We start from the raw sequence: 23,165 nt of genomic DNA, 5'->3' as shown, positions 1-23,165 counted from the left end.
AATAGTTATATTTAATGATAAGAATGCCAGAAAAAGAAACATACTGAAATTAAGATTATTAGATTTGATTCTAGTTTCATGCGATGCTTTATTTCCTTCAAATTTGTAAGTTGTGCTTACTGCATTTTTTTCTCCTATTCTGACTTTAAAATTTTTCTTTAAAAACATTACTCATTTCTGAAACTTTCTTTTATCTTTTATTTTTTCTGGGTGGGTGGGATTTAAATTCAAATTCCACCAGTACTTTTAAGTGTCATCTATGTACCAGGCTTTGTGCTAGGTGCTTGAACATATCTAGCTATTATCTCCCTTTCATAGATTAAAAAAACCAAAGCTCAGAGAATTTAAGTGAATGGCCCCAAATCACACAGTTATTAAGTAGCAGCTGCAAGAATGACAAATAAGCCTTAACCGTAAACCAGTGAGAAAGAACTTTAGGCACAAGATGACCAAAGAGTATGGAAGTATAGAGAGAGCTGGATTTTTTCTTCAAAAGAGGGTGGGGAGGAGAGCCAGGGAAATATTGAGAAGAGAATGAAATTTAATCTATGAGTCGGCCAGTCAGTTCATAAACAATTAGAGTTGACTAATCTGGAAAAAATATTTTTCACTTTATTTCCTCTCGTCTCATGTTAGTTATATATAATGGTTTATATTTATGGCACATAAATGCAAAATAGATAAATTACCACTAACTAGAAGATACAATGGCAGACATTTGAGAAAAGTATTTTATTTTATGATATGTGGATTATGAGCATATTAGTAGGCTTTTAATATATAAAGAATGGTTCCCATGGAAGAAAACCAGTTATCAATGTTTTCAATGATAGTACATGTGTCCTTTCACCAAATTTAGTTACACTTTTCATAATATAAAACTAATCCTTGAAATGCTTGGTAAATATGCCGATTCTGGGTACAAATGAATCCTCCACTTCTGAAGGCTTGGGATGCGCTCCGATTTATGTCTCCAATACATGTCCAGTGATTTTTGGTGCCCTTTTGGGAAATACACCACTTGGAGTGATCCTGAGAAGAATTGAAATAAGTTTGTTGAGACAACTTAATTGCTTTGATATTGTAGACATGGTAAGGAAGGGAGCAGTTTGAAGGAAGATCTTGTCCTGTTCGTTGCCAGGTTTCTGTTAGCAAGTGTGTCTTCAGCTGTGGAGCCATCCAGGCTGCAAAGATGTCTAGGGTTTAGGAGGAGAAAGATAGTGAGGTTGGTGTTTACATTTAGATAAGTCTCTGAAAATATCCTCAGGAGTGGAAATCATCATTCACCCCTGATATGTGGATGTCATTAGTACAATAATAACAACATAATTGAGATAGTAGAGGAGAACATTTTTTTAAATGCTAAAGTGATATGCAAACAAAAGTTATCGTCATTACTATGATGATGTTGGTGTCTGCACACATCTTCTGTGCCACACAAACAAGGGAGCGATATATATTTTTGTCCTGAAAAGGCCTTTGAAAAGAATAAAGCTAGAGAAGTGTTTTAGGGGCCAGTTTCTAGAAATCTTTGTAAGCCATGCTAAAATGTTTGAATTTTCCTGAAATCGGTACGGAATTTATGAAAGAATGTTAGTGGACAATTAATACAAACTGGTTTCTGATCATAAATATCAGTGGAGAGGAAATGTGCAGGATGAATTGGGAAGCATGAGTTAGAAAGTAGATAGGAAAACCATAAGGTTGTCACAGCAACGGTGACAATAAGCAAAGGTATGTTTAGTGGCAGAGAGTTGGGAGAGGATAAGATACATGTAAGTGTTATTAAGGATCTGGAACTGACTGAATTTGATGGTTTGATAGAAGAGTGAGAAAAACAAGAGATCTAGAACACCTGGGTGACTGTGCAGAGCACAAGAAAAAGAGTGGGTTTGTGGGGGACGATGACGAGTTGAGTTCGGTGTGTTGAATTTGGTGTGGCTGTACCACTTCCAAGCAGGAATGTCCCACGCACTGCTGAATACATCTGTCACTGTCCGGGGTAGAGATCCAGACTTAGGAGTCACTCGAGGGCTGACCGCAATTGCCCAGCATGGGTATGTAGACTGAGAGGAGGGAGGGCAGAGGACCACATGGCTGCCCAGTCACCTAAAGAGCTGTCAGAGGAGGACGACCTGGCAGAAGAGACTTAACAGAAGTGGGAGGACTGTATACTCCCAAAAACCAGTGAAGGGGAATGTTTCAGAAAGGAAAGGATTTCAACAATGCCAAATTCTGCAGAGACTATTTCTATCTGTGAAGTTTTGGATTTCTAGTGCCTAACACAGGGCTTGGCTAGTGGAAGCATTCAGTAAATTTTATTCAATGTGTAAGAAAGGAAGGAAGAAAGTTAAGGAAGGAAGACAGCGAGGTGATCTAAAACAGCCATTGGTGACTGGGGAGAGCTTAGAGTGTCTACAGACAGAAGCAAGCCTGTAGTCAAGGAGCACTGAGGAAGTGAGGTCCCTGAAGAGTCTTTAAAAAATAAATCTGGGCCGGGCGCGGTGGCTCACGCCTGTAATCCTAGCACTCTGGGAGGCCGAGGCGGGCGGATTGCTCAAGGTCAGGAGTTCAAAACCAGCCTGAGCGAGACCCCGTCTCTACCATAAAAATAGAAAGAAATTAATTGGCCAACTAATATATATAATATAAAAATCAGCCGGGCATGGTGGCGCATGCCTGTAGTCCCAGCTACTCGGGAGGCTGAGGCAGGAGGATCGCTTGAGCCCAGGAGTTTGAGGTTGCTGTGAGCTAGGCTGACGCCACGGCACTCACTCTAGCCTAGGCAAGAAAGCGAGACTCTGTCTCAAAAAAAAAAAAATAAATAAAATAAATAAATCTGGAAGAAGAGGAACAAATAGAGATACAGAGGATTTAGAATTGAGGGGGGTGGTGTTGAGGGATGTTTCTATGCTATGAGGAAGGAGCCTGGAGAGTGGGAGAGTTGAAACAGAAGAGGGAGAATAGATCAAATGGACACATCAAAGTATTTGGAGGCTGGGATAGGTTCCAGAGCACAGGGGTGCATCACTTCTTTTGGGATGGGAAGAAACCTGGTAAAAAGGAATGGAAACAGGTACGATTATTGGATGGGTGGGGGTGTGATATCGAAGTGGTTACTTCCTAGTGATCGTTCTTCTCTTTATGAAGAAGTCAAGCTATGAGTGAGTGGGTAGGGTGATGTAAAGGACCTGAGAATAAGGAAGGCTTAACACAGCTGCTTAGGGAATGGGAGAAGAGGAAAGGGCTGTGGCCCCATGCCAAGCACAGGCTGGAGACTGAGTTTTCACTGGCGCCTAGCTGAACAGTTGTGAGAAACTTTTGTGGACGAGTCAGTAACCATGCTATTCAAGAGTAGCAGGCAGATGTTTGAATTGGTTCTTGACTTCCCTTTTCCCTTTCCTTCCTCTTTCCTCCCTTCTTTTCTATTTTTTTTTCCTCTGAATAATCAGACTATTTCCTCTAAGCAATCCACAGTGAATCCAACAGCAGAGTTATATAGCATATTGTTTGACAATGGGTTTTCATACCATCAAGAAAAGAATTAGACTTTGCAAAATGGAGGAAATTTTCTCCCTGGACTGACTGAAGTTTGGTGAGGTGCCTGCCAGGGATCTTTGATGAGCTGGACCTGGTGCACAGCTGGAACATGTGAACGAGCTTCTGGTGAAAGGTGGCTGGGATGGAACAACTATAGATGTTTGGGTTGCAGACCAAGAGCTGAGAATCTGAATCAAGAATCAATTAAAAAAAAAGAATTAAGACACAAATGAAAATGCCTATTGACATTATAGATCTTGTTGTGGATTACCAAACAAAATGAGGCCAGGTACGGGGGCTCATGCCTGTAATCCCAGCACTTTGAGAGGCCAAGGCAGGAGGATTGCTTGAGGTTAGGAGTTTGAGATGAGCCTAGGCAACATAGCAAGACCCTGTCTCTACAAAAAATAAAAAAGTGGCATGCACTTATAGTCCTAGCTACTTGGGAGGGTGAGGCAGGAGGATTGCTTGAGCCCAGGAGTTCGAGGTTGCAGTGAGCTATGATTCCACCACTGCACATTAGACTGAGAGACAGAGCGAGACCCTGCCTCAAAAAAAAAGCAAAGCAAAAAAAAAAAAAAAAAAAAAAAGAAAGAAACAAAAACAAAAGCATTCCCTTCTTTAAATTAATAGCCTTCAAATGACTTTCGGTTAAAATAACTGACATCTGTTGAGTACTTCCTACTTTCTAGATACTGTTCTGTAAGTTTTATGTGGGTTTACTCTTTTAATCCTCATAGCAACCTTATTATTAGGCAAGTTCTGTTGTCATTATTCTCATTTTATAGATGAACTAACTGAGAATTTATGTTACATACCCAAGGTTATAAAGCTTGTAACTGAGGGAGCTGGCATTCAAACCCAGGCAGTCTTGCCTTGGAGACCATATGTTTTTTTTCTCCTAAACGTACACATACAAAAATGGAGAACTCCATGCACCGGTCATCCAGCTTTGAGAATAATCAGCCCAATCTCTTTTATATTCAGCTCTGTAATCATTATGTGAACTCAGCTGGTAACTAGAGCTTGACTTGTGCAAGTAGCTCAGTGATCCTTGCCATAAGATAGAAATTTGATGAGAAACATTTTCTAAACCTTCTGTATCTAGACGTAAGTCACTCTTTACTGCTATTTAGCAATCAAATTTCTCAGTAAAAAGTGATTGGTAGATCAGTACTTTTCCTCTCCAACCATGGTTTTCTAAATCTAAGTATTTTTGGCTATTTGAGCTTGAGATCTTAAAGAAAGATTATCTGCCTCAGAGGTGTCATGCTGGCAGCTTATAGGCAACATGTGGTCTGCAAATTTGAAAAAAAGAAAAACTAAGAAGAAAAACTAAGATTGAGCCTATATTTAAATATCAGAAGTTTTCTCTTTCTCTCTCTCACTCACACACACACACACAGACACATACACACACATGTACATACACAACATACCCCCTAGGTTTCTGTTTCCTCACGAAAAATATAATCAGAAAAATATAATCTTCTGTAATCAGAAGATCTATATTCCAACAAAGCTGCAACACCATGGAGCTGAGGCCTTCAAGGGAAGCTAGGGGAGAGTTAACACCCCATTTTGTCACTCTGCCCACTTCGCATGTAATATCTGTCTGTTTCACCCATTTTCGTTATCTACCTGGCCCCTGGATATGTTCAAAATTACTGCCCCAATAAAGTTTAACAACTTCATTGGTAAACTAAGAACCAAAGCCTAGTAAGTGAGCCTGCCCAAGGCCTTACCAGGCAAAGCAAATATTAAAATCTAGCTATCAGAAAGTCTATGAATAGATTAAAAAATGGAGTAACGCATTCATTAATTCATTTCCAAATCCCTTCTTCAACATCGCTATCTCTCTTTTTTTTTCTTTTACATACTCTAATTTTACCTATTGCTTCATACTGGTTGTACTTCAAAGTTATGCAGATGCCACTCTGTCCATTTCGTCTCCCCGTGGGTGGATAATCATAGCCTTCTTCAGGAATTGGAGGAAACAGGGGAATAGAATGAATCAGCCAGAACCCCTGGACTCTGTTCCACAGCATTACACCTACCAAAGATACATTTAATACAAACAAATCAGAAAAACAAAGCTCCTTTTAATATAGGGTTCAAAGCTGCAGCACTTAAGCCCATTATGGTTTAGGCTAATGTTTTATTAGGGCTAACAATCACAGGGATCATGCTCATTTTTCAAAGACTGCAAAAACAATTCTGGCACACATCACATTGCCCCAGAACTGATAACAAGGCACCACACAAAGGGAGCCAAGGCAGCCATCCTGTGAAGGGTTAAGAGGAATCTCATGTGGAAACCACAAGGAAAATTTGTTTCGGCGGAATACAAATTTGCTAAATTGGAATTTGAACTTGTTGAATTGTACAGTCACCTGGCAAGATTTAGATAGTATTTTCACTGCTGAGCAGCTAAGCTATTTTCAAAGCTGACTAAAAAACAGTTGAAAGAGAAAATATCAAATGAAGAAATGTACTTGCAGTAATTTGTTGAAAGAAACTGATGGTCATTTATTGATGAAAGAGTCACCCAATTCTACAAGCCCAATAAAAGAGGCCAAGAGAAAAAAAGGAAGCCTTGCTAAAGCATCTTATTTAACCATGTTTAGTAAAAATCTCTAGAGCAAAATAACATGAAGGCCAGAAGGGAAGCAGATAGAAATATTTTATTATCTTGTTACATGCCCAAAAGAATCCTGTTAAACAGGTGCCTATGACTATTTATTTCTGTGTTTGTAAATATTAATATATCAGGTAGGTTTGGTATGGTAGTTAGACTTTCCAGTTTGCATTTGACCATGCAAGCATAACATTCATTTATGTTTGCCTTATTGTTGGAGTGGAAACTAAATGCCTGCTCCTTATTTGTTTTTCAAAGAGCACACCTTAAGAAAATGTTCTGTTGCTCTTTTGGTGGAAAAGTAATCAATACCTATGTCATGCTGGAAAATATTGAAAGTTCTGTTGCCTAATAGAGCAGGATGACCTTCAAGAGGTCTCCTCTGCCTAGATGAGTGTGCTGTTTTGGTGGAATCCTAAGCTCCTGGCACAAATGCCATAGGATGCTAGGGCATCTGTTGGCAAAGTGAGCCCCCCTTGACATTGGGCCTCACTCCTTTTATAGCCTTTTCTTTAAACTTCTGCAGCAACTAACACAGTAGAGCAGGAGTAGTGGTGGGAGATTGTTGGAGGATGTGGCATGTTATAAAAATTGTTGGGCTCTCTGTAAATAGGGCCATCAGGAGGGCAACTTGGCTAAATAAAAAGCTTTTAATGCTCGTAACCTTTGACAGACATTACAAATTATATTCTTAATCACAGGCTGCAAAGGCAGGCCCTGGGGCAAATCCAGATCCATTTTATTAGGCTTGCAGAATATTTTTTTTAAAAAAAACTTTGGACTTGTTGCCAACATTTAAAAACCGAGGAGATATTCCACAAATACTAATTTTCAACTCTCTTGAAAAATTGCATCCCTGTCAGGCAAGCTGAATAGAAACTATCCCTTATAAACCAAGTTCTAGTTCAGACCACTTGGCTTGCTGACATCACTTGCCTGCTCCCTGAAGCCATTTGAATTTGGAATCTTTTGAAGAGTATTTGTTACCATGGAAAGTTATTCATAATATATTAAATTGAAAACAAGGAAAAAAATTGAAAAAAGGTTGAAAAATAGTAATTACAATACTTTTATAAAGATGTTTTAAAATATATATTGATAATGTAGGAAAAGTAAAAAGGATTAAATGTATTTCTCTAATGGGCACTGGGATTACAGATTTTATGTTTACTTGCATTTTGAATTTTTCTATAATGCAGAAACATATATGCATAATTTAAAAATAGAAAAATCACAAAAGTTAGCACAATGCAAATTACTACATATGATAATAATGTATAATAGCAATATATAACAAAATGTATAATAAGAAAATTACTATAATACAAAAAATGATTTAAAAATGCTTTTTCATTTCAAAGGGAACTCTACATTAAGGAGAGTTAATTTTACTATATGTAAATTATACCTCAGTAAAACTAACTAAAATGTGTGTGTATACACTATGTATATATCCACATATATACATATACATATATATATAAATATAGACTCATTGGTGTATGTATATATATACTGTCTGATATTCCCAGTAGTCAGTACTTGGATTTATGCTATAAAGTATATATTTAGAAATATATTAAGAAATAAAATAGGATTTCTGAAAGTTGAATTGTCAAGTCAAATTATATAATCACTTATATTATAATTTGTGATATTGAAATACATTTCAACAATTCAAAATAAACCATTAAGAAGAAAAGCTATCTTTTTAACAGGGAATGTAAGAATGCTCAAGATGAAATGTTTAAGAAAATGTTGATTTCCAACAGGAAAGAGAAAGAAAGAGCCTTCGTCATACCTTTGGTGTGTCCATACTTTGTGCTATAGGTCACAGTTTTAGGGACTCCATCATTGTATATTAGGTAGGCTGTGTTGTTATTCTGCAGGAATATATTAGGGTTATAATGGTGTAAGTCTTCCACTCACAAATGCTCACATTTCTACCAGCTACCCAGCCTGCAATACAGAGCTTTCATTAATACACATGAGAAGTCATCCGTTCCCCTAATAGGCATCTTCCCCATCAGTATGAATTCTGTGACATGCAAGACAGGGGGAAGAAGTCCATTCGCAACCACGCACGATTTTAACTCACGTAAAAGGAGCTCTACTCATTGTGAGGTGTGTGTGTGAGGACAATATTCCTATTTCTCTTGGTTATTTTGGAACCAGGTTTCTGATTAAGCAACTGGCATACAATAAAGAAATACTGAATTATTTGTCCAGGAAATGAAGTAGGAACAACCAGCCAAGGATTACACCTGGGTTTTTTTCCACTGGTATTATAGGCACAGTGATGCAGAACTGGCTGTCAGGATCTGATTTCCTCTGCCTACTTTGTGCTTCACTTCACTGCTTGGTCATAGCTTTGTGCTTAATCAGGAGTCCTCATTATCTGCTCCCCTTTCCTCCTCAATATGGGAGGATTTTTCTGCAATCCATTTCTCAGCATCACTTCACGTTTCTAACTTGATATTTTCCTGCTTAGAGAAAGTGTTGAAATTTCACATGTGATATTGGATTTCCTCTGGTAAGGCAGAATGTGAGTCTATTGTCTAAACAACCAAATCTCTGAGTCAAAGCTAATATTTTGATAGTGTCTGTTTGTCATGTTTTGGAAACTTGCTAATGTTTGTTCTGGGTGGTTCCATTTCATTTGTGTCATAATGCAATGGGTTTCATTAGAGCCAATAATAATGTTCATATTTTAAAAAAACCTCAGTGACATAATTAAAAGCAGGAAAGGACAACCTATCTCCTTTTAAAAGGCCCTCGCTTTTCTCTTAGGAGAAAAGTCGATAATGAAATCTCTCACAGCTGCTTAATTATTTGATGTAATCAAAAACATTTAAAAAATGCTCAACATATTCAGTGTGGCATTCTTGGCTGCTATGTTTAGGAATATCCAGAAAGTAAGCTTTTTCTTACCCTCATTTTCCATAATTGACCATAGCTGCAGAATGGCATTCACACCGTCCTTCTCTGGAGAACTCTAACAGTTAGTTACTCTATGAGCCAACACTGAATTTGGAAATGAGGCCATTTGTGTGCCTTCGGGCTACAACATGGAGGGATTCTGGGAAGATCCAATGAGGAACTTTATAATAGATAAAGTTTATTATTCTAATCAGGAGTGTAACAGCCAGCTAAGGTTAAATGGGTTGTAGACTTACTGGGAAGAGAGGTTATTGATAAAGGGAAAAGATCATGGGACTTAAGAATAGGTAGACATAGGAGTGTGACTTTGGACAGTTTTATTCCTTTAACACATTTGTTGGGTATTGTTTTGACTATTGGATATTGAAAAAGTAAGGTACAGTCTCTGCCTTCAGTCTAGCAGGAAATACAGAGAGGCAAGTACAGGCCACTGCAAAATAGTTTGGTGTTTATGAAGGTGTATGGAAGGTTCTTATTTGCAGAGGCAAAAGAAGAGAAACAATTCCAAATGTACCTAGCTATTGTCCTTGGTCACCTTGACATTTGAGATTTAAAACCAGTTGGTCTGATCTTGCATTCCAGTCTCTGTTAGAAGTTCAATTCCAGGTCAGGGGGTAGGGAAGTTATGTTCTCACAGTCACTTCTGGCACATAATTCCAGTTTCTAAAGAACACTCACCAGGATATGACCCACTGCTATTGCTCTCTTCTTTTGGCTCCACGCCAATCAGACAGGGAAATCAGCCCTTGCCCCCTTTTTTGACATTTTTTCTCCCAGAACCAATCACTCAAGACCTTACATATGAGCAGATTTTACTGAAGGTAAGAAATTTTGCATGGTTTTACATCACCAAAAGGCCGTACCCCAGCCTCCGTCCATATTTATTGCACTTTTTAATTCCTGGCTCCCTTCCACCCCTTTTTTGTTGTACAGAGCAATTTAGCTCTCTCTCCTTCCTAGGGTCTGGGGCTACCTTTGAACCTCCACTGATCATTATTGTATTCTGCTAACTAAGAGCCATCTATTCCAACTAAGGTAAATGACAACTAAGGTAAATAACAGAGTACAGTGTTACTGTGTCCTTTTTCCTTTTAGCAATCTCTGTGATGGAGATGGTAACTATGTAGGCATTTATTTTCTCCTTAATAGGTTATATTCCTGGTCCCCACCCTCAGCCTTGGAAAGCAGAAGCAGCTGCAGGCAGTTTTCATTTTACATGATACAGTTGACTTTTGAACAACACAGGTTTGAACTGCATGGGTCCACTCATATGCAATTTTTTTTCCAACAAATATATTGGGAAATTTAGGAAGAGGGATTTCTAACAGTTTGAAAAAAACTTGCAGATGAAATCCATAGCCTAGAAATATTGAAAAAATTAAGAAAAAGTTAAGTATGTCATGAATGCATAAAATATATGTAGATACTAGTGTTTTTCATAACTTACTACCATAAAATAGATACAAATCAATTATAAAAAGTTAAAATTTATCAAAGCGTATGCACACATTTATAGACTGCACACGGTGCCATTTGCCTTAGGCAGTGGAGGGTAATGTAAACAAATGTAAAGATGCAGTATTAAATCATAACTGCATAAAATTAATTGTAGCACACACTATACTACCGTAATAATTTTGTAGCTACTTTCTGTTGCTACTGAAGTGAGCTCAAGTGTTGCAAACATCCCTTTAAAATGCCATGTGACACTAATCATCTTCACATAAGCAGTTCATCTCTCCAGTAAATTGCACATTACAGTAAAAAGTGATCTCTCATGGTTCTTGAGTATGTTTCATCATGTTTGGTGTGATACCATAAACCTTGAATAATAAAGAAGTAGTACCACTAGTGATGCTGGAAATGCTCCCAATAACCAGAGAAAAGTCATGACTTTACAATAAAAGTTGAATTGCGTGATAAGTATCGTAAGTTGAGGTCTACAGCTGCAGTCGCCCACTCTTTCTAGATAAATGAATCAGTGTAAAGACCATTGGAAAAAAAAGAAAAGGAAATTTGTGAAGCTGTTGTTGTAGCTAAGCCAGCAGACACAAAAACCTTGTACTTTTTGTGAAATACCTTTTTATCTCATATTGAAAATGAAACTTCTATGTGGGTGCAGGATTGTTATAAGAAACGCATACCTACAGACTCCAACAGGATTCAAGAAAAAGTGAAGTCATATATGACCACTTAAAGCAAAAGCAATGTGAAGAATTTAAAGCTGGATAATTTAATGCCAGCAAAGGATGGTTTAATAACTTTAGAAAGTGGTTTGGCCTAAAAAATGTCAAGATAACAGGAGAAGAACTTCTTCCAACCAAGAGGCAGCAGATGAGTTCACAGGCATCTTTAAGAAAATCACTGAGAATATCTGCCTGAACAGGTTTTTAATGTAGATGACAGTGCCCTATTCTAGAAAAAAGGTGCCACAAAGTAAGAAAGAGAAGTGAGCATTAGGATTGAAAGCAGTGAGGGATGGGGTAACTCTACTGTTTTGTGCAAATGGAGTTAGTTTATAACCAGGACTGCTCTTATCTATAAAGCTGCTAACCCCCTAGCCTTGAAGGGAAAAGAGAAATACCAGCTGCCAGTCTTTTGGATGTGCAAAAAGAAGACTTAGACAACAAGAACCCTTTTTCTGAATTGGTTCTATTAGTGTTTTGTCGTTGAAGCTAGGAGATACCTTGCCAGTAAGGAACTGCCTTTTAAAGTTATTTTGATATTGGATAATGTCCCTGGCCACCCAGCACCCCATTTCAACACCAAAGACATTGAAGTTATCTGCTTATCTCCAAACACAATGTCTGTAATTCAGCCTCTAGATTGGGAGGTTGTAAGGACCTTTAAGACTCATTACACGTGGTACTCTATGGAAAGGATTGTGAACACTATGGAAGAAAATCTTTACAGAACATGATGAAAATCAGTAAGGATTACACCATTGAAGATGCCATCATTGTTATAGGAAAGTCCATGAAAGTTCTCAAGTCTGAAACAATACATTCCTGTTGGAGAAAACTGTGTCCAGATGTTGTGCATGACTTCACAGGATTTAGAACGGAGCCAAGCAAAGAAATCATGAAAGAGATTGTGGATATGGCCAACAAAAGTGTCAGAGTGGTGGTAGTGGTGAAAGGTTTCAAGGTATGGATCTTGAAGAAATTCAAGAGCTAATAGACACCACACCAGAGGAATTAATAGATGACTTCATGGAGATAGGTGCTTCTGAACCAGTGCTAGACAATGAGGAAGAAGTTGTAGAAGAAGCAATTTCAGAAGACAAATTGACATTGGGCAATCTGCCATAAGGGTTTTGATTATTCAACACTGCTTTTAATTTGTTTTATGACATGGACCCTTCTATGATATGGACACTGAAACTAAAGCAAATGGTGGAAGAAAGATTGGTACTACATAGAAATATTTTTAGAGAAATGGAAAAGCAAAAAGTCAGCCGACAATATGATCTTATTTCTAGAAAACCCCAAAGACTCCACCAAGAGTCTCCTGGAATTGATAAATTAAATTTAAAAAATTAAATTCAGGAAAGTCTCAGGTTATAAAATCAATGTACACAAATCAGTAACATTTCTATATACCAATAACAGTCAAGCTGAGAGTCACATCAAAGACTCAATATCATTCACAATAGATACCAAACAAATAAAATACCTAGGAATATACTTAACCAAGGAGGTGAAAGATCTCTACAAAGAGAACTATGAAATATTGAGGAAAGAAATCACAGACAACACAAACAAATGGAAAAACATATCATGCTCATGGATAGGTAGAATCAACAGTGTTAAAATGTCCATAGTACCCAAAGTGATTTACAGATTCAACACAATGCCTACAAAATACCAATGTCATATTTTACAGATTTAGAAAAAAATAATTCTAAGCTTCGTTTGGAACCAGAAAAGTGCCCAATTAGCCAAAGCAATCTTAAGCAAAAAGAATAAATCTGGCATCACATTACCAGACTTCAAACCACACATCAAGGCTATAGCAACCAAAACAGCATTGTATTGGTACAAAAATAGAGACACAGACCAGTGGAACAAAACAGAGAACCCAGATATAAAACCATCCACATACAACCAACTTAGCTTTGACAAAGCAGACACTGGGGAAAAGAAGCCTTATTCATAAGGAAAATTGGATAGCCACATGCAGAAGATCAAAACCAGATCCATATATTTCACCACTCACAAAAATTAATTCAAGATAGATAAAAGCCTTAAATGTAAGGCATGAAACCATAAGAATTTTAAAAGAAAATATTAGAAAACCTCTTCTAGATATTGGCCTAGGCAAAGAATTTATGAAGAAGATCCCAATGGTAGTCACATCAAGACCAAGAATATATAAATAAATAAATGGGATCTGATTAAATTAAAATGTTTCTGCACAGCTAAGGAAATAATTAACAGAGCAAATAGACAACTTACAGAATGGGAGAAAATATTTGCAAGCTATACATCAATAAAGGGCTAATAACCGGAAACTATAAAGAACTCAAGCAAATCAGCAAGAAAAAAATAAACAACCCCATTAAAAGTGGGCAAAAGACATGAACAGAAGCTTTTCAAAACAAGATAGACTAATGAACGGCTAATAAACGTATGACAAAAATGCTCAACATCACTAATTATCACGGAAATGCAAATTAAACTTACAATGAGATATCACCTTAGCCAAATTAGAATGGCTTTTTTTAAAAAGTCTAAAAACAACAGACGCTAGGCTAACATGGATGTAAAGAGAAAGGAATGCTTATACAGTGTTGGTGGGACTGCAAATTAGTACAACCTCTATGGAAAATAGTTTGGAGATTCCTCAAAGAACTAAAAGTAGGCCTATCATTTGATCTAGCAATCCCACTCCTAGGTATTTACCCAAAGGAAAATAAGTCATTTTACCAAAAAGACACTTGCACTTAAATATTTATTGCAGCAGAATTCACAATTGCAAAGATGTGGAATCAACTCAAGTTCCCATCAATTCATGAGTGGGTTAACAAAGTGTGATATATCGTGTTTCCCTAAAAATAAGACAGGATCTTATATTTATTTTTCCTCAAGAAGACACCCTAGGGCTTATTTTCAGGGGATGTGTTATTTTTTTTTAAGTACAGTACAACAATCTACATTTATTCAAATATAGTTAAGTCGTCTTCTTCTGGAACATCATCATAACTCTCCAAACCCCGAATTCCATCCTGAATTTCTTGCAACTCGATTTCCTTTAGAACCATTGGCCCCAATCTCTCATGTCGAGCAATAGTGCTCTCATGGGGCAGATGAGAAGGGCTGCTTGTCTTCTTTACCACTCTGAGACAAAATGCATGGGTTGTGCAGATACGCTGCGCAGCCACGCCCATCACTAGGTCTTATTTTCGCGGTAGGACTTATATTGCGCAAATGCTTAGAAATCCTGCTAGGGCTTATTTTATGGGTAGGTCTTATTTTCGGGGAAACATGGTATGTATACTATGGAATACTACTCCGCCACGAAGAAGGATGAATTAAGGCCTTTTGCAACAATTTGGATGAAGTAGAGACCATATACTAAGTGAAGTATCTGAAGAATGGAAAAACAAACACCACATGTACTAGGTATTAAACTGGAACTAACCGATGAGCACACATGTGCATAGACTCAGGGAAGTAAAACTCAGTGGAAATTAAGCAGGGGGGGAGGGGAAGGAGGAGATGGGCAAAAACCTACCTAATGAGTACAATGAACACTGTCTGTGGGATGGGCACACTTATAACCCTGATTCGAGCATAACAAAATTGATACATGTAACCAAAAACATTTGTACCCCATAATATGTAGAAATAAAAAAAATTAAGAAACATATGGTGCTCAGGGTATAAAATGCAAATATGGACTACTGAGTAAAGTTGGGAATATGTAGGACTCTACCAAATTTCATAAAAACATGAAAATCTAAAACATCATAAATTTACAAGGTAGAATATGTATTAACCCACTTTTAATTATTATAAAGAATACCTTTCTTAAAAGAAAAAGCAAAAAGTCAGATAGAAATCACAAAGTATTTTCTGTAAAGTCACACCAATTGTGCCTGCCTCTCCTGCCTTCCCTTCTATCTCCTCTACCTCTTCTGTCTCTGCTGCCCCTGAGACAGCAAGAACAACCCCCCTTCCTCCTCCTCCTCCTCCTCCTCAGCCTACTTACTTAACATGAAGATGACAAAGATGAAGACTTTTATGATGTTCCATTTCTACTCAATGAATAATAAATATATTTTCTCTTCCCTATGATTTTCTTAATAATATTTTCTTTTCTTTAGATTATTATAAGAATACCATATATAATACATATAATATACAGATATATATTCATCAACTATTTATGCTATCAGTAAGGCTTACTGTCAATAGTAGGTTATTAGTAGTTAAGTTTTTTGGGGAATCAGAAGTTATGCGTGAATTTTCAGTTGCACGGGTCTGGGTGTCAGCACCCCTAACCCCCACATTGTTCAGGGGTCAACAATAGTCTGTTTATTCAAAGCAGGGTTGTTCTTGAGATTAAGTAATTTTTAAAAGCATCTAGAACAGTGCTTGGCACATCACATTTACTCAAACAGCCTACAAATAAGTTTTAACATTGTAATGTGGCTCTGAAGGCTAGTCCTAATGGCAGGTAAATAAAATGAATACTACCACACACAGTAACAGCTCTCTGTACATTTTGAGTAAATACTCAGATACACCTGTGCAGTAGGGCTAGAGGCTAAAACAGTATTGTTGTAGGCGCTACCTTACTTGACATATATAAAGGCCCAACACAGAGCTCAGCATATTATAGAAACCGAGCTGTTTTATATATTTACTTCTCTATAAATTATTGTTAGGAATTATATACATGAGTTATTGCTCGATTTTACTTGTCATCCCTGGCTGGAAAGCAGTATCTTGCCACTGAACAACAGATGGTGCCTGGGACATTGGGAGGCTGCCCACATTAAGCCAACAGGCCTATTTACCTGTGTCTTTTTGGCTGGTTAGCTCATTCATTGCCTGATGAAGTCCAATAGAGGTTTAATCTCCATTCAGGCAAGTTGCTTCTAAGGCCTTGAACTACAGACCTACTTCTCAACCTATCATTTTGAAAATAATTAAGTCAAAGGAAGAAAATCTTTACTTAGATCACTACTACTAATCAACACCATGACATAAACAAACCCATAACTGCTAGCGTATTGACCGTGGATCTCGGTGGCCTTGTAGCAGCAGAGGAGACTCTTCTCCCTGTGTCTACTAGATGAAGAAGATAACAAGTACTGAGTGAGTTGGCAGAGCTTTTGGCAGCCAGAAGATTTCAATATACAATTAGTTCACACTTTGCCCAGTGATATACTACTGGACATGGTGCCAAGTGAGCCCACAATTTGGCATTGCTGTAGAGTATGATGATATATTTCCAAAAGTCATGGTCATGTTGATTCAGGTAGTTGTTTGGGGCTACTTCTGAGCTAGCTTACTTCAAGATGCTAGGATTGGGGGTCGGTGGGCGAGTAGGAAAAATCTTTTGAGAGCTTTAGATTCTGTTTATGCATTTTGTGTTATTCAAATGAATAATTAACTTTAACATACCTTAGAGGCATATGCTTCATATAGTTGGTGTAACGTCCTTCCCAAAACACTCTTGGTGGTATTCATTGGCTGCTTACTCCTCCTCCAGCTTCTAGTTGTAGAGTCTAGGTACAGGTACTCTAACCCACTCCCTTTACTTTCCTTCTTTTGTCTTTTAACTTGTATGGGTAATTTATAAAAGGTAAACCTAACAAAGGAAATAATTATGAATTATTAACATTTATTGACTGCTTTCCTAGGGGCAGTAACCGTTACACACTTTAATATATCTCTCACTGACGTGTTGCAGAAGGCCTCTAAGAAAAGGGATTGGCTCAAGCTCTCTGCCTCTTTCTCTACCTTTCTTCTTTTTTTTTTTGAGACAGAGTCTCACTTTGTTGCCTAGGCTAGAGTGAGTGCCATGGCGTCAGCCTAGCTCACAGCAACCTCAAACTCCTGGCTCAAGCAATCCTGCTGCCTCAGCCTCCCAAGTAGCTGGGACTACAGGCATGTGCCACCATGCCCGGCTAATTTTTTCTCTATATATTAGTTGGCCAATTAATTTCTTTCTATTTATAGTAGAGACGGGGTCTCGCTCTTGCTTAGGCTAGTTTCGAACTCCTGACCTCGAGCAATCCGCCCGCCTTGGCCTCCCAGAGAGCTAGGATTACAGGCATGAGCCACCGCGCCCGGCCTCTCTACCTTTCTTTTTGCTTCTTTCCAGAGAAGGAAATATAAAGCTGACTGGATATGTATGTTCTAAGACATTTATTGGCCTGGTGGGTGGGGTCCCTGAAGTGGATGTTCATGTACTTTGAGAGTGGCTCTCTCTGTTGTTGCCTCCACAGTCCATGTGGCTTCCGTGGGTAGAAGGCCTGGAGAAGTCTGGGGTTCTCTCATAAGTGCTTGGCATGATCATCTCTTTGCAGCTGTTTGGCTGGGTGTGAGATTTGGGTTTGGACTTTAGGGTAGGTGGAGGCCCCCTTGATCCTCTGGCCTAAGCTCAACTAAGTAAGGAGGCCCTTTCTTTCCTTTACTATGGTTTTCTGTTTATATGTCTCCTTTGGGTATCTCACAGGGAGGAGAGATGCTTGGGCCCATCTAGCATTCAGGCATTCTTGGATTACCCAGCACAGCGTTTCCCAATGTGCTCTATTTACATTGTAAGCCAGATCATTCTTGGTTGTGGGAGCTGTCTTATACATTATAGGATCCCTGTTCTCTACCTATTATATGCCAGTAGTACTCACAAATTGTGACAATCACGATTTTCTCCAGACATTGCAAAATTACCCTCAGTCGTGAACCACTGCTTTAGCCAAATGCTTTCTAATAGCATGAGTCCCACAATTAACCCTTAAATGTTCACAGTACTCCAAACTTTATAATATATACACTATTAGCATACAACAGGGTCTCACATTGCCCATAAAAGCTTCCCACTTTGCACTTGGTTCTCTTCAGTCTTATACTTTCATTTAAGTAAACTCTTTCCTGGCCTGGCATATGCTTTCTTATGCACAGGGCCAGATCCTCACGTGTGGCAGGAAACGTGAAATTATTCTTTGGTGTTGACTTGATGGCCTCTGCCCTTTAACTCTCTCAGTAAATTGGCAACAAGTGGCTTCTATTCTCTCTGACAGATATTGATAAATAATATATCCATTCACTTGTGGCCCAAAATAAATTTTATATATCCATCACAATTTAGAGGCCCACCAGTGAAGACTTTGTGAACTACCAGTGTGCCATGGCATGCCAGTTGACAACTTTTAAACATTTTTCCTGGATGACCATCTCTAATTATATTCTGAAGATTACCGAATCTATTTCTGACTCAGACCTCTATGTGGACACCCAGATAAACCTAAACACAAAGATAACTCATAAACCTCCCACTCCATGTTTTCAAAACAAAGTTTATAATATTTTACTCCAAATCTAATCATCCTATGCTATTAGGGAATATACCCATGCCATCACAGAAGCCAGAAACCTAAAAGTCTTTCCTAACTTCTCCCATTCTCCTACCCCATGCAGCCCGTCCATTGCCAAGTCTTTTCAGAGTGTTCCTCTCTGTTTCACCACAACTTCTTTAACTCAAGTCTACACGTATTCTCACCTGTAAGGCTGCAAAAGTCCTCCTAGTCTCTGAGACTCCAGGCTCGTCTCCATCCATCCATCCTTCATAGTACTGCCAGTGGGCTTCCTAAAATGCAAATCTAACCACATCATGCCCCTGCTTGAAGTCCTTCATTAGCTTGCTTTCCATGTCAAATTCAAATCCTGAAGCTCAGCACACAAGCCCCTTGTGACCTGGCCTTCACCCACATCTCTACCCTCACATCCCGCCATTTTCCAACATTCTCCAGAGGCTCCAGCAACACCAAACTACTTGAAACTCCAAACTTTCTATGTTGCTTCTTGCCTCTGTACCCTCTCATTGCTCCTTCATTGGCCTGAGATGCACTTGCATCTCTCTTCCTTTTCTAGCACCTACATAATTGTTGTTTTTTAAAATTTTTTCAGAATAATATGGGGGGTATAAACACTTTGGTTACATGAATTGCTTTTGTATAGTTTGAGTCAAAGTTATAAGTGTGACCATCACCCATATATAGTGTGCATTGTACCTGTTAGGTGTGAATTTACCCATCCCTTCCTCCCTCCCACCTACTTGATTTCGGTTGAATTTTACTACCGTATGTGCACATGAGTGTTGATTTATAAGTTTCAGTTTAGTAGTGAGTACATGTGGTTTTTGTTCTTCCATTCTCGTGATACTTCATTTAAAACAATGATCTCCAGTTCCATCCAGGTTGTTAAAAAGGTATTATTTCACCATTTTGTTAATGGCTGAGTAGAACTCCATATACCACATTTTATTGATCCACTCATGTATTGATGGGCACTTGCGTTGTTTCCACATCTTTGTGATTGTGAATTGTGCTGCTATAAACATTTGAGCACAAGTGTCTTTTTTATAAAAATGTCCTTTTTTTCCTTTGGGTAAATACCCAGTAGTGGGATTGCTGGATCAAATAGTAGGTCTACTTTTAGTTCTCTGAGGTACTGCCATACTACTTTCCATAGAAGTTGTACTAGTTTGCAGTCCCACCAGCAGTGTATAAGTGTTCCTTCCTCTCTGCATCCACACATCTGTTGTTTTGGGACTCTTTGCTAAAAGCCATTCTCACTGAAGTTAGATGATATCTCATTGTGGTTTTGATTTGCATTTCCCTGATGATTATAGACATGGAGCATTTTTCAAATGCTTATTGGCCATTCATCTGTCTCCTTTTGAAAAGCTTCTGTTCTCTTTTGCCCACTTTTTAATGGGGTTGTTTGATGTCTTCTTGCTGATTCGCTTGAGTTCTTTGTAGATTTCAGTGATTAGCCCTTTATCAGAGGTATATCTTGCATATATTTTCTCCCATTCTGTAAGCTGTCTATTCGCTCTAATGATAGTTTTCTTGGATATCCAGAAGCTTTTTAATTTAACCAGGTCCCATTTATTTGTTTTTGTTGTTGCTGGGATTGCCTTTGGGGTCTTCTGCATAAATTCTTTGCCTAGGCCATTATCTATAAGAGTTTTTCTGACCTTTTCTTCTAGAATTCTTATAGCATTATGCTTTAGGTTTAAGTCTGTTGTTCATCATGGATTAATTTTTGTGAGTGGTGAGAGGTATGGATCCTATTTCAGTCTTTACATGTGGCTATCCAATTTCCCCAGCACCATTTATTGAATAGGAATTCTTTTCCTCAGTGTATGTTTTTGTCTGCTTTGTCAAAGATCAGATGGCAATATGATGATGGTTTTATATCTGGGTTCAGTGTTCTGATCCATTGGTCTAGGTCTCTGTTCTTATGCTAGTAACATGCTGTTTTGGTTACTATAGCCTTGTAGCATAGCTTGAAGTCTGGTAAAGTGATGCCTCCCAGTTTGTTCTTTTTGCTTAAGGTTGTTTGGACTATTCAGGGTCTTTTCTGATTCTATACAAAATATAGAATTACTTTTTATAGATCTGCAAAAAATGACATTGGTACTTTAAAGGGATTGCATTGCATTTGTAAATCACTTTGGGTAGTATAAACATTTTAACAATGTTGATTCTGCCAACCATAAGCATGATGTGTTTTTCCACCCGTTTACATCCTCTGCAATTTCCTTCCTCAGTGTTTTGTAGTTCTTCCTGTAGCAGTCTTTCACCTCCTTGGTTAGAAATATTCCTAGGTATTTTATTTTCTTTGTTGCTATTGTGAAAGGTATTGCATTTTTGATTTGATTCTCAGCTTGACTCGTGTTAATGTATAGGAATGCTTCTGATTTGTGTACATTGATTTTGTCAGACCATTATCCCTTACGAATATGGAGGTAAAAATTCTCAATAAAATCAGCAAACCAAATTCAGCTGCACATCAAAAACATAATCTAGCACAATCAAGTGGGCTTCATCCCAGAGATGCAAGTATGGTTCAACATATCAAATCTATAAATGTGATTCATCACATAAACAGCAGCAAAAACAAAGATGATATGATCCTCTCAATAGATGCAGAAAAAGCATTTGACAAAATTCAGTGCCCTTTTATGATAAGAACTCTTAAGAAAATAGGCATAAATGGAACACACATCAATATTATAAAAGCCATATATGACAAACCCACAAACAATGTCATACTGAATGGGGAAAAACTGATAGCATTCCTGCTTAGAACTGGAACCAGACAAGGTTGCCCACTGTCACCACTTGTGTTCAACATAGTGTTGGAAGTCCTAGTCAGAGCAATCAGGCAAGAGAAGGAAATCCAGGGTATCTAAATGGGGAAAGAAGAGATCAAACTATTGCTCTTTGCTGACGATATGATCTTATATCTAGAAAATCCCAAAGATTCTGCCAAGAGACTCCTAGAATTGATGAATAAACTCAGCAAAGGGTCAGGTTACAAAATCAATGTATATATAATTGTTCTTAAAACTTAGCTCTAAAACTGCTTCCTCAGAGAAGCCCTCTGGGCTCTATACTCCTCAATGTCCCACCTATGCCCTTAATACATAACCGTGAGCTCCCTGGGGGTAGAAACTATGTTTTGTTCATATTTGTATTTTCACAACTCAGCACTGAGCCTGGTATGAGCTCAGTAACTGCCAAAAGACTGGCTGAGGGAAAATATGTGTTCTTCAGCCTGAAGTTTATACAAAGCCTGACACCAACCACACTGGCAGACCTAAATATCTTAATTAAAGAGTGAAAAAGTGATCGAAGCTTTAGGAGAATCCATGACTATAAAGCAATACTGTGTTTGGTGTCTTTGACACTGTACAAGAGGCCAGTGACCTACCACCCACTCCAACAGCTGCCTGTGGTGCCAAACAAACAGAGGTTAGCCAAACAGTGCTATGTATCATCAGGTGCTCCTCCTCCTTCTTGTAAGGAGGAGTGCATGCTCCAGTTTCAGAAAAAAAGTAATCTGCCTTCTCTCCTTGGTCATTCTCTAGAAGGACGTTAGAAGAGCTCTATTAGAAAAGCTACAATGTAATTAAAGGAAATTGTCATTTGACAGAAGCTGTCAGCTCAATCCACTTCTGTGGCTACTGGCCTTGCCCTGCTGAGAGCAGTGAATCAGGCTCAAGAGTGGGGCTGCTCACCCCTTTCCAGAGGAGCATTCCCCCACTCAGAAGCCTACCACTGTCTGGGAATTTGGCCCATTTGCACATTTCAATTCTCTTTCTTTTTAGAGGGAGGAGGCAGGATGGAAGTTCCCCTTACGAACTGCACAGTGAGCCCATCTGACTCCCATACTCTGACTTTCTATTTGCATCCACCAGTCCTTACATTTCATTTACCTACCAATCCACAGCTTTCCCTTCTTCATTTCTGCACGATATTTTTGTTGCCTCCAGCACCTCAAAAAGGGCAAGGAGGAGCAAAGCAAGGGGTGTTTTCAGAAGTCTTGCTGTCATTTTCTATCTGTCTCCTTTATTTCAAGCCACAGCAGGAAACTTTCCCCATAGACTGGGGAGTCTGAGTTTCAGGTCTCTCTCAGGCTGTGCCGGCTTTGACATTTGAGTCCTTTTACCTCTGCTGTTCGCTGTTCAGGCACTTTCAGAATGGGATGAATCCCATGTAATTGTGTGATCTGTCACAACATGCCAGCGTGACTCTGGATGTCTTTGTGCCGAACTGTTGACTGGTTTGCAAAGTCATCAGAAAGTTCTGGAGAGAAAAAAAATGGATATGTTGTTAACTCTTTGGAGTGAACATTGTGTGTGAAATTCAGTGGACAGGGGAACTTCATGTTGATAAGTAGATGTTAAATTAAATATATTTCATGGTTTTTCTTCTCTCCTGTTTGACTCTCTATGAATGAGAGCAAATGCATGTGGCTCACACATTAAACAGAAATGACAAAACCTTATGTCTTAGTAATAA

At 38.4% G+C, this 23,165-nt stretch overlaps 1 protein-coding gene across 1 annotated transcript; it reads right to left on the bottom strand.

Moving 5' to 3' along the window:
- Positions 1 to 713: 713 nt before the first annotated feature.
- Positions 714 to 23,002, bottom strand: DNASE2B (deoxyribonuclease 2 beta). The gene is made up of 6 exons (XM_076010870.1): positions 22,584 to 23,002; positions 16,753 to 16,939; positions 7,980 to 8,061; positions 5,432 to 5,593; positions 3,531 to 3,728; positions 714 to 1,196 (listed from the first exon to the last, which is right to left on the bottom strand). Exons 1-6 carry the CDS (start codon positions 22,694 to 22,696, stop codon positions 856 to 858), a joined length of 1,083 nt encoding a protein of 360 aa, XP_075866985.1. The 5' UTR covers positions 22,697 to 23,002; the 3' UTR covers positions 714 to 855.
- Between the last annotated feature and the right edge of the window lie 163 nt (positions 23,003 to 23,165).

The sequence above is a fragment of the Microcebus murinus genome, chromosome 2 (genome assembly GCF_040939455.1).
Source record: "Microcebus murinus isolate Inina chromosome 2, M.murinus_Inina_mat1.0, whole genome shotgun sequence".
Taxonomy (NCBI): Eukaryota; Metazoa; Chordata; class Mammalia; order Primates; family Cheirogaleidae; genus Microcebus; species Microcebus murinus.
Note: the sequence above shows the minus strand (reverse complement) of the source record. Positions and strands in the feature narration are given on the sequence as shown.